This window comes from Manduca sexta, chromosome 21, assembly GCF_014839805.1.
Source record: "Manduca sexta isolate Smith_Timp_Sample1 chromosome 21, JHU_Msex_v1.0, whole genome shotgun sequence".
NCBI classification, from domain to species: domain Eukaryota; kingdom Metazoa; phylum Arthropoda; class Insecta; order Lepidoptera; family Sphingidae; genus Manduca; species Manduca sexta.
The window spans coordinates 6,199,102-6,217,111 of NC_051135.1; the positions used below are offsets into that span (position 1 = coordinate 6,199,102).

Sequence of the window (18,010 nt, forward strand, 5' to 3'; positions counted from 1 at the left end):
CAGTCTTACTCATAAGCACCTTGTTGCATCTGCCGATAGGCGACTCCAATACAGTATCGGTACAACAAACTTTCAAATGCATGACGCAGAAACGATTTAAAAAGTTTTTACAACTCCCTACAATAACTAGTGTTAGAAAAACCAACAAAAAAAGTATTTTGTTGATCAAAAAAGTGTTTAGGAGACACTATTATATTCATTACTAGGGTTTTATCTGCGGCTTCGCCCGCTTGAAAAACTTTTTCGGCGTACACAATTTTACACACATAAAAAGCATTCAGAAGTAATGTAGGTTCCTATAAGCGTATTTTTTGGATTAGCGCACTTTTCAATTTGTTATAGATTGAAATTTGTTTTTTTTTTTATTACAATAATCATGTATCTACTGAACATTATTTTTTGCTTTTCTGCATTCAATAAACGGCCTGTCACGTTCTGTTATCTGACAACATGTTTAGAAAAGTTAAAAACAGATTATTTCGTGAACCTATTCAAGTTTTTTAACAAAGCTTTAAAGTACTGGCGGAGCGTCGTACACCATTTACAGTCGTATAACGAGAAGAGGCTAGTAACTCGGTAGTAAGAATTCACAGATAGATTGAGACCTATTATTTATTTTAGTTCTTTTTATGATATCTAGATATATTCAAGGGACATATTCTGTCTACGGAGGCATACCCAATCTATTGCAATTATGACCATTCTAATTAAAGTTCTTAATAAATTGAAAGGCATCTTTGATAGCCATCAAAGTTGATAAGATATGAGTCGAAAAATCCCTTATTGTACCTATACGGCTATCAAAGTAGTCTTTCGATTACAACGGCCTTAATTGCAAAAAGACGGATTTCCCCCCGTGGATGGAATAGGGCCTCGTCAACATACCTACTACCTACAAACACACATAGATACTAACGCCTTTTTATCTCTGAAGGGGTAAGTAGAGGCGCAACTAGTGCACCTACTTTCTGCCGTGCGTACCTACTCTGCCCCAGTGATAGGTGCCAGTTTATAACCATATCGAGCACAAATTCCAATCCCTGGGCTGATACTGAGTAGACATCCGCAATATCATTGCCCGACCTTGGATCAGAACTGAGGCCTCACCACTGGGCTCGTACCGTAATACCACTAAGCCACCGAAGCATTCAATTAGTCCCTACTATTATGATAATATTATTTTAATAATTTGTTTTTATATTTCATTTTATAAGTACTATCGTGTTTTTAACTTTTTTATTCTAGCCCAACTTCGGTGAAACAAGGAAGATGATTTTATTGCAATATAAAGCTGCCACACAGTTTAATTGCCATCCGCGAAATTACAACCTAGAACCTCACAATTAACAGCATACTATAAATAGTAATTAACTTTAACTAAATATTTTGAATATCTTAGTTGCAAAAGGACATCCTGGAAATATCTGTAAGTATAACTCCCTGGCAGAAATTTGCATGATTTAATATCAGCTAATTTAAAAAGAAATAAAAACATTCTTCGCTATTAATTCAAACCTACCTACAATACATTTATCACTCTCTGTCCTCGTTAAGCCTATAAGCTAAATTTCAGTTAGTATTAAAACGGAATTCTCTTTATTCTCGAATAGATTAATTGCTGAGGTATATTTCGATTTCAGCGCAGGTGAAACACTAAACAATAGCTGGCATTCAAATACAGAGCACTGAAAGAGTCGGCTATTTATATTTGTCAACAAATTCGATAGAAATGCAATACAGATGTGTTTTTCCAAAGTATTATTCCGTAGAGGAGATTACACGCATCGACTTCCATAAAAAACCACTTATTCACCGTTCACAATGAGGTGGAATCATCTATTATGTTCTATTGTTGCGAGTGCTCCTGCCCCAAGGATTCGATTTTTCTTCTTTGCAAGATACTATGTGGCCACATTCCTTTTCTGGCATATTTATTTTTTATATCCCACCATTCTCGTAGGTAAATAGATTTCAGACTACTAAATCTGTGAATTGTTATTTACATATCTATATAACATTTTTTTCTGTAATATCTTTTTGGACAAAGGGCATCCTTTGCAAAGGTATTGCAATCAGTTGATAAAATTTTATATTTGGGATCCTTTATAAACATCACGTAAACTATGAAATGTATTTTTTAAAGATATCATAATCAACTCAACAATTGTAGTTAGCGAAAGAAATATACGTAAATAGTAGGGATGCCCTATCAATTATGAAATTAAAGAGCTGCCAAATAAACTTCTATCGCTCATTCCACTCCAAAGTGGAAGCGACGCAACACTTTTTCCCGCATGTTGCAAATACGATGTAACGCCTACACAATACAAAGCGTCACTGATGCATCCAAGAAATTATTTACTAAATCAAAAACGCAATATTAGTAAGTTTGAAACTTGTATCTTATTTCCAAGGAGTAACAATCTCTGGATCATCTCTAAATTTTACATATTATGACATGACACAAAATTAATTATTATTTGGGTGTTAAGCACACAAACTGTGCTAATTGCTTTTAAGTAAAAAACAATTTAACTGAATAGTATTTATTGCATTTCTTTTAACGCTTTTACTATACAAATGTCATACAGCAACTCATTTTGCAGTTTAGCCCACGCCAGCGACGCCGTTTCTTCGATAGTGTTCAGTGAATTTCTCAACTCTTCAACTTGGGAGACCACTTTCGTGTGTGTCTTTAAGAATAAACCTAAATACGACTGCGCTAATTCAAAGTCCCTATTACTGTTCAACATTACATTTAACATTATGAGGAATTGCTTCATGAGTTCTATTGAGCCGCCAACATCTGGTCCCATGCTGTTGACTTCGGCCTCAATCGCAGCCGGCGATAGACTTTTCAATTTAACTGTACACTTTTCAAAATCTTCATCACTTTCGCATTTCATTAATTTCTTACCAAACGCGCTGAGTGTCGATAAAGATTCCGGTATTAACAACTTTGTATCGCTGCCATCATTGTCTTTCTCCAAATCAAATTCAAGTTCCAAGCTCGGAATTGTGGGTAAAAAGAACGGGGCTGATTTTGGCACCGTCAGTGGTGTTTTCGGTTTATTCCGTTTCTTAACAATATCCAAATTGAGCAGATTGAGCCACCTTGACGTCGGTTGGTCGGACAAGGTGATAAGTTCTTGGCTAATTTGTTCAGGGGATTTGTATTCAGGCTCTTCACCTAGATCTATAACACCTATGTCGTCTATATCTGGTTTTTCTGGAGCCGTGCTTGGTAATTCTGTAAAAAAAATTGACATTTAACTACTTGTAACTACAGGCCTACTAAAATTTATTTATTACCTTATATCTTAAGCATAGCATCATAGCAGACATGTAAATATAATACACTCACTCAATTTAGGAATATCAACAGCATTTCTATCAATTGGTTTCAAGAATATTCTATCGTACAACAGTTTGTTAGCCCAGAGGAACACGCCCAGTTCGTTGATATGCGTTGTCGCTAAGTAATCGCCAGTTGGTGACATACTCAAAGACGTACACGGTTGTTCCAACTGAAAGTAAATACATAATTAACGCTTAGAAATATTATCTATTTTTACTTGGACGTGTCAAGATTAGCACTTCCGCAATAGTTTTCGGAAAGCCCTGAAGGTCTATGACTAAAATATGATTAGTTACTGTGACTCTTAAAGTATTACATTATATATTATACTAGCTTTTGCCCGGAGCTCCGCCCGCGTTATAAAGTTTTTCGGGCTAAAATATTCCGTTATAAAAGTCACGCTATATATTTTCCCGGGAGTCTATGTTCTTCCCAGGGTCTCAAACTGCGTCCATACCATAATTCATATTAATACGTTGGGTAGTTTTTGAGTTTAACACATTCAGGCAAATGGATACAGCGGGGGACTTTGTTTTATAATATATTTTTGTAGAACTTTTTAAGAGGAACAATCCCGTCATACATCATTGATGCATAACTTTAACCGTTAACGCAGCGCACGCAACGGAAGCTCTCAAAACTAATAAATTTTCCCCGTTTTTGCAACATGTTTCATTACTGCTACGCTCCTATTTGATGATATATAGCCTATAGCACTCCACGAACAAAGGGCTATCCAACACAAAAAGCGTTTTTTCAGTTTGAACCTGTAGTTCCTGAGATTAGCGCGTTCAAACAAACAAACAAACTCTTCAGCTTTATATAATAGTATATAGATATATAGATAATGCCTAAAATATTATTAGTTACTGTGACTCTTAACCGAATGTGACAAAATATTTACCGAGAATATATCAACTAGTTGAGCACTAGGTATATCCCACGTACAAACAGTGCAATCCATAGATGTACTGACAAGCCATCTGTGGACAATTTGGTTACATAAATATTGATCAATTGTTTGATGATGGTTACTTCCTTGGTGATATCAACAGCATGTATAAACTAAAGACAGCTCCTGGATTAACTTTCCAAGTCGGACGACGCTATAAAATTTGTGCATTTAAAAAAAAAAAGGATTTTTTTAAGATTTCCTGGAGTAAGTAGATATCAGTATACCGGCCGCAGAAACTATATCAAATACGTTTGTGCAAAATGCGTGAAAAGGCATGTTGCTTACCCCTCATAAAATTATAGAATTGAAGAAATAAAACAGGTTAAAATATATGATATTGCAACTTTTCATGAACTAATTATACAATTTGTGTACATATTATGTATTGACATAAAGTTGGGACATTGGAAAAAGTTTAAAAGATAATTTACCTGCTCTGAGAATCAAAGGCGATATCGTTAATTTTCCCAGTGTGACCTTCAAACTTCCTTACAATGTTCATGGTGTCAATATCTATAAGGGTAATGGTGAAGTCTTCATTCGCGAGGGCCAACAGTGCACTGTCCCTGTGGCACTTTGTCATTGTCACCGACTCTTCTAATCTCATCACATGATATGGTGCATCACCTGTAATGAATTATATTATGAAATGTCATATAAAATGTTGGAATTCATAAAACCATAGAAGTTGCTGGTGACTGTACCAGATAAGAAGAAAGTGTGGTATGTGTGTAGAGAAAGCTGGCATGTTCATAGTGCAATCATTTTACACAAAGAAAAAAAGGATATCAGAGCCATAGTGGCATTTCAAATAATATGCCATATCTCTTATTGACTATTTGGTAACCAAATGCCAGCCAGAATTGATTGGAATTTTAAAATTAAAAAAAATGCACAATTTCAACAAATAAGCACAAAAACAATAATTATAGAATAAATACCATTTTTAAAATGCCAGAACTTAAGCTTCTCATCAGCTCCAGCTGTGATCACTCTCTGGTTGCAGATGTCAGTTTCCACTCCACGGACAGCACCTTTATGTGCATTCTTCTTAGCTTTTCCATAATGACCTCTGTGTATTCCAGATTGCATGTTAAATTTATGTACCTGACCATCAGTGTAACCTACAAAAAATATTATAATCTTACTTCTTATCTTACAATCTAAATGTGAAAGTTTGTGAAAATATTTGTATGATTGTTCAAGTAAATGCAGAAACAACTGAATGGATTTAGATTAAATTTGACACAGTGGTAGAACCTGTGCTGAATTACTACATAGACATTTTACCCCAGTAATTTGCACCTATAGGAAATAATGAATATTTTTAATCTGATTTTGTAACTGGATGGCACAGACGTTATACAGTGCTTTAGGGTTGTTTTATAGCGAGAAAAGCCACGAGCAACACATAGTATTCTATATTATAAATATCTATATGTGCATAACATGGATTTTGTTTACCACACAAATTTATTAATGAGTTTATTAATTCTGAGACTCTATTAGAAAGTTTTTGCATTTAGTGATTTTACATTGATATATCTTCCACAAATTTAATTGTAAATCTAGGAATCGAAGCTAGTATGTCACTGTTGCTATTTACTAATGAATGCAGTGATAAATAAATATGAACAAAAAAAATTTAAACTTACCAATAATCACAAAGTTCCCACAGTGGGTTACAGTCAGACAAGTTGCGGAGACTCCTTTGTTGATTTCCGGAGGTTTTAACTTATGTTCACCCATCTTTATTTTGTGGTATGACCACGTTGTTGCCACATACATGTCTTTGTGCAAAGAAGCTATGCTGTCCCACTGTTTGTCCCTTTGCATGCAAGAGCTTAACTTTGTGATTGGTGGCAAAATAAGACGGTCAAATTCAAATCTCTCTGAAATAAAAAAAGATCAATTTTATGTATTATGTTTTAATAGTAAATTTATATTTTTGTTTTTATTATTGTTATATATTATGAAAACAGCACTTAAATTTATGAGAAAAAATGTGTGCTAGTAATGAATAGTAACATGAATACATGAATATAAATAATACAAAAATATTAAATTTACTATAAAAGCAATATCTTTTGATAAGTGTGTGATATAAATATTTTTTTATGAATTTTATTAATGATTTTTCTTACTTTTTTTCTTAGTAGCTTTCCTGTTATGAGAAGCTTTGCCAAGACTTTTATTAAATGTTTCCGAAACAGTGTTCATAATATGCAGGCTGCTGTCACTGCCAGCAACCAGGAGATTGTTTCCTGTCGGCTCACAATGGCTCACCATGTTAGGCGGTAATGCATGGCCCTCCCTACAAAGTAGATAATAGATATTATTAAAAACAAATTTCATTTATAATAAAATGATAATATTATTTTAGAAAAAATAAGGCAATTTTAATACACAACATTATTTCATTTTCAATTAGATTATTACCAAATTAAAAAAATAAAACATTAAAATCAAAATTTTCTTTTTGATTACTGACCTCTTTCTCAAGAGTCTTGCTCCACCGTCAGGCATGTCGAAGATCCATAACTTCAATGAATTGTCCTCTGAGTTGGTCACCATTAGTGGCTCAGATGTAAGACACTGCATGCCAACTATACGGCCAAAATGTGCCGACTGGACTTGTGACATAACCCTCCTCTCTTCCAAGTCCCACATGACAATATGACCCGCACTGCTACCTGTGACCATTACAGGAGCACCATCCATCCTGAACGATAGGCTACTAACACTCCCCCAGTCATGTACAAAATCCATGACACTCTGATCAAATTTCAAGTTGTGTAAAATTATTTTCCGGTTTCCCAGAGCTATAGCCACGACGTCGACGGCCGGTGCCGGCTCAGTAACAATTACCGGCGATCCCCAACCACTGAATGTGTAAACCAATTTTGATGTACGTAAATTCCATAATTGTAGCTGACCCTGGATGCTCCCAAGTAATACTTTATTTAAATATGTTGGGGGATGACACATTGTTGAAATTTGGAAATGCTCTGCTTCAAAACTCAACTCTAAATACTGTGTTTCTTCTTTAATGTCAAATATTTTCAATACATTGTCTTCATCTATTGAAATTAAATGTGGGCCGAACGGAAATATGAACTTAATGGCTGCATTATGCCCTTTATACACGTGTTTCAGCTCGCAGCCTCTTCTCCATGCATAAATGTTATTCTCACTCCCTGTATAGACATGAAAATTGTCACCGGCCATACATGTTATAGGCCCTGGGTGTTCGCCACTTACGCTCAGTAATCGAAATTTATCACACCCATAAGTATGAAACCACTTTCCAACACTAGTACATAGTAAAGTTTCACCTCTTCTTTTTATAAATCTTGCCACAAACGGCACATGTGTACTAACATAACCTAAAACTCTTGACCCCTTAAATATTCGACTACTCGTTTTCTCTGCCATTTTTATATTGTAGTAATTATGTATAGTTATCAACTCCTAGATTTTAAACTAGAAAAATATTTGAAACACAAATAAACCATGAATACAAAATAGTGAACTACGACATGCGTGTTTGTTATTGTATATTTGACAGATACTGACATGACATTGGCGTTTGACAAGTGACAACATATTGCACAGATTATAGTTATGTTTGATTGGCTAAAGCTAGAGCCTCAGGCTAAAGCTCAGAATAACAAGCAATTGTTCTGAGGGCCAAAGGCTATGTGGGTAAGTCAGCGTTTCTCAAAGTAGAATACGCTTACACCATAATTTTCTCTGATTTACTCATTGGAATACGCCAGTAGATCTAAGGGCACTTTGGAGATGGAGAATGGAATTATTATAGCGGCGGCTTACTAGAAAAATATTATACGTAATAAGCAAGTAGTCAAAATAAAAAAATAAATAAATATTAAAAGTTGTATTGGAGTACAAAAAAATCACCATGGAAAAATATCGGAAATTTTAGTGTTTTTTTTGGATGGGTACACCGTTGTTGTACAAATTCTTAAATATCTTCCAAAGTAGAACCCAATAATGCTGTCCACTGCTGCGTTATGGTAAAAATGCGGTTGTTAACAATTTTTCGTCTCGTGAGTTTACGTGGCTCTTGACATTCAATTTATACATGCATGCATGCAAGCCATCGGTCTTATGACATCTTGTCATCTTGTAAATGCTGGAGGTTGCTTTTTTGGAAGTTGAATACGAAGTCATATTGGGGTGCATAAATGATTGCGGGTTGCGTGAATGATTTTGCGAATAGATTCCACGAATTTCTTCTTCCAGTACGCCCATTACAATAATGAAATAAAAATAATATACAGCCGCTTCATTACTAATATTTATTGTAGCACATTATTTTAAAAATATAATTCTACAGAAGTCCCTGTCGCTTCAAATCTTCGAAGGTTTTTCGATTAACAACATTTCCTTGAGAATCCTCATATTCCTCGTCGTTTTCAGCTACGAACCGTTCATTTTCCTTTTGTTGTTTTATTTTCTCCCACACTGAAAATAACGTTTTTAGACTTAGTTTAATCAAGATTATAAGAAAATAAGGAATATAATAATTTTAAATTGGATATTTAATAAATAAATTGACTATGTAGAATGTTATCGCATACATAGACCAGAAAACATGTAGAAAATAATTTAATGTAGGTATCAATACCCATTATAGCAGTACCCCTTGCTTTATGGCAATAAATTTATTGTACTTAAATTCTTCATAAGTCATGTATATCGTTCCAAATATACTTACATGCCAGTGCATCTTCAATTTGTGTGACATTGGCAAAGTGAGCCGTGTTCGGAATGCCGAGACAGCGCATGCCGTGAGCATGTCGCCACTCAGCGAAATGGCGCTGGAACGCTTTGGGCCCCTTGTAGGTGTAGTTACCGCAAATTTCACAATTGTAGCTTATGTTCAGACCATGAAGTTTGTACAGCCAGTATGGGATAGGCTGCCAAAAAATAAATTATAAATCATATAAAATAGCGGCATCTCTAACTTTATTATTTATGCTTATTACTTTACTGAACCATGTTCCCAAAGCCAGACAGACACTTATATGTCCAAAATACGTCATAGCAAATATTCTAAGATTTTTTTTGTGTAATATCTAGATATATCTAATACAATTAAGGTACAAACCTTCCCATCCCACCCCAGCGGCAAGTTCTTGGGGTTGTATGGCACCTCGTCGTCGTCGGAGTCGACGTCGGGCGCGGCGGAGGCGTCACTCTCGTCGCCGGAGTCGTCGCGCCGCTCGCCGGCCGCACGCGCCGCACGACGCGTCACGTTCTCAACCGTCGCCACGCGCGTGTTGCTCACTATAGTCGCGAACCTGAATATATGCAACATTTGTTGAGATTTCGAATGAAATTGTTACAAAAAATTCATATCATTATTTATCATCATATCATTCATATTCATAGCATAGCGTTGCGGCCACAAAAAGTGATTTATTTCATTTTAGTTACATTTTTTCATTTATTTTTTTTTAATTATAATTTGTTTAACCATTATGTACCTAGTACATTTTAAACTTTTCCATGGACATATTTCATACAATACTGGATAAAATAGCATACTTTTGAGCCTTATCCATCAAGAAATTTTATCTATCTATTTCGTTAATAATGCTTTCAAAATCACATACATAATACATTTATGTTATGAATAATTTGTGTGTATTCATATAGACATTATAATGTAACTTATGGATGTCATCACTACCTGTAAACTTGAGCTTCAATGGCTGCAATATCCTTATGCCTTTGCTGAGTAGAGGCCTTGGCTTTATTTCCTCCTTTCTTTGCGACAAGTGATTTATCTAATGCTGTCTGCCCTTTCGTACTAAACAACCTAAAAAAATCTCAACATTAGTAAATATTCAAATGCATTAATTTTGCAAGAGTGAAGATTTTGACTTACCTCTGTGCTCTTTCTTCTAATGTACCACCACATTTCAACCCAAGAGCCATTAGAGCTGATTTCAATCTATCCAATCCGAGAGAAGCCAGCTCTTCCCAAGACGAGAATGCTGAAAGATCTAAGTGAGCACCAACATTAGTGAGGGCTCCACCGGTTTCTTTCTACAAGACAAAATAAAAAATTGCATAAAATAAAATTTATGTATGCCATAAAATTTATTGCTGCCTCATTTAGTAAACATTTTTTTATGAATATGCAATTGATTGTAAAAAAAATGTATTGATGGATTTTTAAGTAACTTCATTTTTCAAGCATTTCCAATAATTATTACCCATTTGTTATACTTTACATAATACTTTGTTGCATTTTACATAATACTTTTTGTTGCAAGTCCAACCCATTAAATTAAAAGTAAAACCTCTGCACATATTAAAATTAAAATCTAGAACAGTCATACCGGCCATCCTGGGAATGTGCCTGCTTCCCACTGCTTCATAAACTCCTGGTGTGCTATAGCCATTTCTTGCGCTTGGTCTTGAAGAGGCTTAACTCTGCTTACAAAGTCTTTTAAATATGTGAGCAGAGCCCTTATGTAGTTCCTGTATTCACTGTTTTTACGCTCACGAGGAATGTCAAATAGATGATCAAAAATGCTTAAGTATGTAATGTAGTCCACTTTCTGTAAAATATTTTTTTATGTTATTCTTGCATACATAATTGTAATGTTAGATAAAAGGGGAAGCGAGTTTTAGTGAATAAGACTCCTATTGAACACATTTTTTTTTGAAAAGCACATAAACAAGCTACAGATAAGAAGCAAGCCAGTCATAATTTATATCAAATATAGGGAACTTTGTTCTAAAGGTATTTCTAATACACAAACTCACCTCAATTCCTTTAAGATTTATATATTTCTCATAACATTCATGTAAATCTAAATATTTACCATATCCTTCTTCATCAGTAAACTCTACAGGAACTGCAATAATATAACCTTTATTAACATCATTAAAAACTAAATATACTGCACCTAAAGAAAATATGAATCTTACCAGTATAGTCTTCAGCTGGATTTTCTCTAATATTTGCTAATTCTTCAAATTCTACCGACATTGGCACACAAATCTAGAAAAAGAAATTTAATAAGAAAACTTTATAACTATATAACATTCACATAGTTTAGAACAGGGATGTTATGGATATGCAATTTCGGATATGGATATCGGAATAAAATTATATCGGTTTCGGATACGGTTACGGATATGTAATTATTTCGGATTATCCGGTAGTTTCGGATAGTTTCGGTTACGGATATAAGATTAAAGTAAAATAAAAATATTATGTAATACAGTAGGGCGACGATTACTAACTATAGTTCGTCGTCATAGTCGATTATTCATTATCGATGAACTAATTCGGAGACATGGGTGTTCGGAAAACCTCTGTGTTTTAATTTGAGATGAAGTTTCAGTGAAGTAGTGCCACCTCCTTTCCGTGAAAAGTTTTTATCACACTGTTTACATTTTGCAAAATAACCTTTAACTTGATGGACGCATTTTGTTCTTATAAATCAATTTAGTACGTAACACAACACTTTTCCTTCACTTTATTAAATTAAGTACCTACCTACTCTCAAATGAAAAAAAAATACTATTTATGAGTTAGGTTATGTTATGTTACCATGCCAAGCTACGGCCCTATCTCCATCAAATGCTGAACAAGGCCTTTCGCAATAACTCGTTCAAAGAGCTTGCCCACCTCGCCCAACAGAACTATTGGGCGGTAAGCTGACGGAGAATCAACAGCGCGCCCTTCTTTCCTCAACAAGACCAATTTTCCCGATTTCCAAAATCGCGGATATTGGCCTCGCTGGAGAAAGGTAGAGAAAAGTCTTCTTAGTCGAAGCTCGATGGCTGAGCTGGTTATGTTAGCGGTTTTTCTTGATATCGCTAACGCTTTTAACTATTTGCCTTGGAGTTGCATAAGGGAAGCACTTCAATACCATGAAGTGCCAACTTACCTATGCCGCATTGTTGAGGCTTACCTGACGGAAAGAAATATCACCTTTCCCGTCCGCGAGGGGTAGAAGCGGCATGACATGGTATGCGGTGTTCCACAGGGATCAATCTTAGGACCTCTGCTGTGAAACATTGGATACGATTGGGTGTTGCGAGGTGCATTCATAAAACACTTCCAGCGGCTCGCCCCCAAGCTTATGAGCACCGCAGCGGCGCTTGCGCGCCTCTGCCTAATCTTGGAGGGCGTAACTCCGCCTGCCGGAAGCTTTACGCAGGGGTCGTACGGTCTATGGCCCTATACGGGGCACCAGTGGGCTGATCACCTGACAGCCCGCAACATTGTAGTATTGCCAAGACTACAAAGAGCGATGGCCGTCAGGGCTATCAAAGGGTATCGTACGATCTCCTACGAGGCGGCCTGCCTTCTGGCCGGATTTCCCCCTTGGAATTTAGAGGCGAAGACTTTTGCGTCATTGTATCTGTGGCACGAGATGTTGCTTGCACGGGGCTTTAAACCAGCGCCCCAAGAAGTTGCTAATGAAAAAACTCGGCTCCAACAATTAGAGGCAGAATGGGAACAACGCCTAGAACATAATAGTTTTGGTACGGTGACAATTGAAGCCATTCGGCCGATATTCGCGGAATATCTTTGGAAGCGGCATGGCAGTTTGACCTTTAGAACGACACAGATACTTTCGGGTACGGATGCTTCGAGAAGTACCTGTGTAGGATTCGTCGACAGCCGACACCAGGGTGTCATCATTGTAAGTGCGAAGAAAACTGGGCTCTGCACACTTTGGCCGTTTGTCGTGCATGGGATTCACTGCGCCAAAATTTACTCACGACTGTGGGCGGCAACTTGTCGCTTACGACAGTTGTGGCAGCCATGGTCGAGAATGAAGATGATTGGAACTCCGTTGCCACTTTTTGTGAACAAGTCATGTCCGCCAAAGAGGCGGCGGTGAGAAAGGGAGCGTTCTATAGGACTTCCCTTTCGCAGCAGACGTCGGAGAGACGACCTCCGACCTCCCTAAGCTTCGCTTTAGGTGGCGGACGGGTACCCCGATATCGGGTAAATGATGCTCAAGGCTTGCCTGCTATATTAGATGCCTCGTATGATTTTACCAAGGTCCCATTCCTTGGATGGTGAGAGGCTCTGCCCAAGAGCCGAATCCTGCGAAAGTTGCGGTTGCATGCACTTGCGCACCCCGCGACCATTGATATTAAGGAGTGAAAGTCGAATGGCGGGGTTTTAGTCACTAGGACAGTTTATACCGGCGAGTCCGGCAGAAATCCATAAACGTATTTCCCCGTGTTAAAAAAAAAAACGGTTATGTTACATCTAAAAATAACAAACAAACTATACAAGATTCACGTGGCGCGTGAGCGGTGAAACAAAAACCTGTCGGAACATATTATCCGTAACTTATCCGAAATTTTTATATCGGATACGGTTACGGTTACGGATATATTTTTATTTCGGATATCCGATAGTTTCGGTTATGGTTACGGAGCTCCATAACATCCCTGGTTTAGAATAGACTATTGAACTAAGGTATAAACTGTGAACTGAGTGAATATAAATACCATACAATATATGCATAACAGCGGAGAAGTTTCCCTGTAACTCAATTCCTGCCAGCTTCCCGTCCATAACTTATGTAAAATCTAATTATCATTTGAATGACTTACAGACCATATTATATATGCATACTATTAGTAACACGCTGTGGTAAGTTCCCTTGTGGAAAATGTCACTCTTTGCCACTGAAGCATAATAAAAACCGATGACAAATTACCTCATTAGGATGTTTCCTATGAAATTCCTTGATTTGTTTCAGCCGGGCATAAAATTCCTGAAACTCATTTGGGCCCGACAGAGCTGCAATCTCCTCTTTACGGAGGCTATCTTTATCCTCATATAACTCTTTAAGCCTTATGGTAGACTCTATATATCTCTGAAAAGATATATACATTACTAAATACACATCTGAAGCCTTATTTAGATGGATCAATGCTGTTAGCGATAATCATAAACAATCATTGATTAAAAAGTTACATCATATGAAGTTACACAATGGCCAGGTAATTCTCAACTGTATTGTAATGCCTCGGTGGCGTAGTTGTACTGCATGCGCGGTACGGCAGCGCTCTGAGGTCCTGGGTTCGAATCCCGGGTCGGGCAAAGTGATATTTGGGTTTTTCTGCTCAGTATCAGCCCGAGTCTGGAATTTGTGCCCGATATGGCGATAGGCTCGCCCCCTATCACATCATGGGACGGAACACACTTGGCGAAAAGTGGGTGCCATGGTTGCGCCTCTGCATACCCCTTCGGGGATAAAATGCGTGAGATTGTGTGTGTGTGTGTGTATTAACATATGAGTCTCAATAGATATTCAAAACACAATTATTGCGATCAATAATTGGTAGCAATCATAGATTTGTTCTACACGAGATGTTACTTTCAAACAAAGTATAAATAAGAGGTATTATTTAAAAACTTACATCGTGTAAGTTTTTCAGACGATGCTCTCCGTTAATAGTTTCACGGTGCTGAAAATAAAACATGGTTATAAAAATGTTTAGCAACTTGGAACAAAATCTTTGATTACTTCATGTATTATATGAGTTCGTAAAAATTTATTAATAATACATACGCCTGTCTTTTTGTGAAGGATTTCTTTCACCATAGCGTCCATGGTCCTCTCCCTTTCCTCATGGTAGCTCCGCTGTTGTTCTAATATTGTCTCCATGACTTTAGAGACTATTAACAAAGTAAAATAATGTTCGTGGAAAAAATTATCTTATATTATGTCTAATTTCAAGTCCTAGTCTTTTATTTTCAAATGAGTTTTAGCAAAACACAAGCCACAACATCCAATGACATAAAAAAAACGCGAGAAATCGCATTCAGATTGACAAATGATAAATGTCATCTTGACGTTGCGGTAATACCATTTGTTTGCTGTATCATATCACCAAAAATGAACTTCATTTCGAATAACAGAGTACGTAGTTACTCGAGAATAAAACATCCGGGAAAATATTTCTAAGGTTTTAATAAAAAATTACATCTTAAATATTTTGGGGACCTACATTTTCTCTGATGAAGTTTATATCTCTCTAAATTTGAGATAAAACCCCTAATTTGGCAACACTGAGTAAAAACCATACACGACTACTAATGATCATAGAGGTAAAAGGACGTACTGGCGTTCTTTGTTATAATCGACTAAAATTTAGTTTTTACTATACAAACCTCAAAAAGCTCTAACTAAATTATAACGGCTTGCATTCACTGCCCAATTCATTTAATGTATAAGCTATAATAATACCTTATGAGGTGTTCAATAATAAAAAGGCTGCGCTTCTATGTCCACTTTTTCCATTTCAGAATACCATTCGCATTGTATAAGCCTGACTTAACTAAGAAACATTATACCTATCTGTAGTAACTATCAAATACTAAGTAAATGAGTTATAAAAAACGTTCTGTTTTTAAAATTTGAATAACTTAACTTAAAATCTTACTTTAACTACTACTACAACCCAAAACAACGTAGCAGTAATCCGTTATTTATTGTACAACACTATGCCGTAGAAATTTCCTTGCTTGTGGTTGGTTAACGTCAGCGCTGTCATTTTTCTACACGTTCTCTGTCGTTCATTACTATTTTGCAAGTGACCGGTGTTTATATTATAATATATTTATTACAAAATGGTCTATTCCACATGGATCAATCAATTATATTCAATATGTGTGATATTTTGTTCTTTCGTAATATACGCACAATCTGATGTGCCGAGACCTCGAGGTGTATCTTTATCTAAAGCGTCTTTATATTCGCCGACAAAAGATTTCACCTGCTTCGATGGAACAATTACTATACCCTTCAGTTACGTAAATGACGATTACTGCGACTGCTTTGACGGTAGCGATGAGCCAGGCACTTCGGCTTGTCTAAATGGCGTTTTCCATTGTACAAACGCCGGTCATCGGCCGCAGAATATTCCCAGTTCGCGGGTCAACGACGGTGTGTGCGACTGTTGTGATGGCACCGATGAGTACGCCAACCCTGAAATATGCTCCAACACTTGTGAAGAACTCGGCAAAGAAGCAAGGGCCGAAGCCCTAAGGTTAGCCGAGTTGTACAAAGCTGGTGGCCATCTAAGATTAGAACTTATAGAAAAAGGTAACAAAAAACGAAATGAAATGGCAGAACAGTTGTCTCAATTAGAGAATGACAAAACTGAGGCTGAGAAAATCAAGGCTGAAAAAGAAACACTTAAAAATGATCTAGAAGCCAAAGAAAATGATGCTCTTAAAGTGTATAGAGAAGCAGAAGAGCTAGAAAAACAGAAGAAATTAGAAGAAGAGAGAGAGAAAACAGTCAAAGAAGCTATGGAACATTTTGAAAGATTTGATTCTAACAGTGATGGTGAGTTAACTGTTGATGAGATAAAAGTGGCTAATGTATTTGATAAAAATAAGGATGGTGAAGTAGATGAGGAAGAAGTACAGTTCTTCTTTGAAGGCCATGAGAAAATGGATAAAGAAAACTTTGTAACAACAACCTGGCCTTTACTGAAACCATTGTTAATGATGGAGCAAGGTATGTTCAAACCTGCTGATGATGAAGAAAAGGATCCTGATGTAGATGGAGAAGCTGAAGAACACCAAGCCGATCTGGATTCTGAATATGAAGGCAATGAGGAAGATGCCGGTGACTTAGAACTACAAGAGGATAATGAAGAGCAAGAATCAGATTCTGAACATTCCTCCACATATGATGAAGAAACTCAAAAACTTGTTGATGAGGCCACAGAGGCACGCCGCCAATACACAGATGCAGAGCGCACTGTCAGAGAAATTGAATCAAACATCAGAAACATCAAACAAAACTTAGAGAAAGATTATGGTCTACAACAGGAGTATGCCACACTGGATGGCCAGTGCTTCGAATATGAGGATAAAGAATATGTTTATAAACTGTGCATGTTCCAGAAAGTTACACAAAAGTCTAAGAACGGTGGTGCGGAAATAGGCCTTGGTAACTGGGGTGAATGGGCTGGTGGAGACCTCAATAAATACTCTGCTATGAGGTATACTAATGGAGTAGCTTGCTGGAATGGTCCTAGCAGGATGACCACTGTTAACATCAACTGTGGCCTAGAAACAAATATTCTGTCTGTAACAGAACCATTCCGCTGTGAATATAAGATAGAACTTAGTACTCCAGCTGCATGTGATGAATCAAGTCCAACACAACAACACTCCTCACATGATGAACTTTGAAATATTTCAGTGTGTCTTCACACCTTCTGTAATGTGTTAAACACTTAAGATAAACTAATTTTAACTCAGTCAAGAATCACTATTTGTTTCCATGAAGACAGTATGTCTCAATTCATTGTCAGAATATATGTGATGTTGATTTCCTATAATGTTAATGTCTGTAGATTTTCACTTATAAGTAGTATAAGTAGGAAACTTGACACTACCTAACAGTTTTTTTTATTTATTATAAGTCACAGATGTGACAAATTATGAATTCCTTTGCAAACTTCATTTGTAGCACAATATCTGGCAATATCTTTTGAAGTTAAGACTGAAGTATTTAAAAATCGTAATGGTCTGCACATTCCTCAAATACAAGGCTGTTTTAGTTCAAGTAAAAGAAATTTTGAATGGTAAGAACAAAACATTGTGAGTGATCAACGTTTGATTTGTTATTCATTTTTCCACACTTTCCTTAGAGTTG

At 36.5% G+C, this 18,010-nt stretch overlaps 3 protein-coding genes across 3 annotated transcripts; 1 reads left to right on the forward strand and 2 right to left on the reverse strand.

The window, feature by feature from the left end:
- Positions 1–2,530: 2,530 nt before the first annotated feature.
- Positions 2,531–7,896, reverse strand: LOC115453482 (WD repeat-containing protein 36). The gene is made up of 8 exons (XM_030182177.2): positions 6,805–7,896; positions 6,458–6,627; positions 5,969–6,205; positions 5,255–5,437; positions 4,745–4,940; positions 4,263–4,341; positions 3,365–3,527; positions 2,531–3,250 (listed from the first exon to the last, which is right to left on the reverse strand). Exons 1-8 carry the CDS (start codon positions 7,746–7,748, stop codon positions 2,547–2,549), a joined length of 2,676 nt encoding a protein of 891 aa, XP_030038037.2. The 5' UTR covers positions 7,749–7,896; the 3' UTR covers positions 2,531–2,546.
- Positions 7,897–8,616: 720 nt separating this feature from the next.
- Positions 8,617–15,175, reverse strand: LOC115453483 (splicing factor 3A subunit 3). Its single transcript, XM_030182178.2, has 11 exons — positions 14,906–15,175; positions 14,754–14,801; positions 14,048–14,206; positions 11,283–11,355; positions 11,118–11,209; positions 10,688–10,909; positions 10,231–10,391; positions 10,033–10,161; positions 9,448–9,640; positions 9,055–9,256; positions 8,617–8,801 (listed from the first exon to the last, which is right to left on the reverse strand). Exons 1-11 carry the CDS (start codon positions 14,999–15,001, stop codon positions 8,668–8,670), a joined length of 1,509 nt encoding a protein of 502 aa, XP_030038038.1. The 5' UTR covers positions 15,002–15,175; the 3' UTR covers positions 8,617–8,667.
- A 698-nt stretch (positions 15,176–15,873) lies between these two features.
- Positions 15,874–17,963, forward strand: LOC115445189 (glucosidase 2 subunit beta). The gene has a single exon (XM_030171385.2). It carries the CDS (start codon positions 15,967–15,969, stop codon positions 17,542–17,544), a length of 1,578 nt encoding a protein of 525 aa, XP_030027245.1. The 5' UTR covers positions 15,874–15,966; the 3' UTR covers positions 17,545–17,963.
- Positions 17,964–18,010: the final 47 nt, after the last annotated feature.

Coding starts and splice junctions, on each gene's coding strand:
- LOC115453482 (XM_030182177.2), bottom strand. CDS start 7,748: ATGGCAGAGAAAACGAGTAGTCGAATATTTAAGGGGTCAAGAGTTTTA. Junction 6,628..6,804: donor GCAAGACTCTTGAGAAAGAG/GTCAGTAATCAA, acceptor TCTACTTTGTAG/GGAGGGCCATGCATTACCGC. Junction 6,206..6,457: donor GAAAGCTACTAAGAAAAAAA/GTAAGAAAAATC, acceptor TTTTTATTTCAG/AGAGATTTGAATTTGACCGT.
- LOC115453483 (XM_030182178.2), bottom strand. CDS start 15,001: ATGGAGACAATATTAGAACAACAGCGGAGCTACCATGAGGAAAGGGAG. Junction 11,210..11,282: donor TCCAGCTGAAGACTATACTG/GTAAGATTCATA, acceptor ATATTATTGCAG/TTCCTGTAGAGTTTACTGAT. Junction 9,641..10,032: donor ATTGAAGCTCAAGTTTACAG/GTAGTGATGACA, acceptor GCATATATTCAG/GTTCGCGACTATAGTGAGCA.
- LOC115445189 (XM_030171385.2), top strand. CDS start 15,967: ATGGTCTATTCCACATGGATCAATCAATTATATTCAATATGTGTGATA.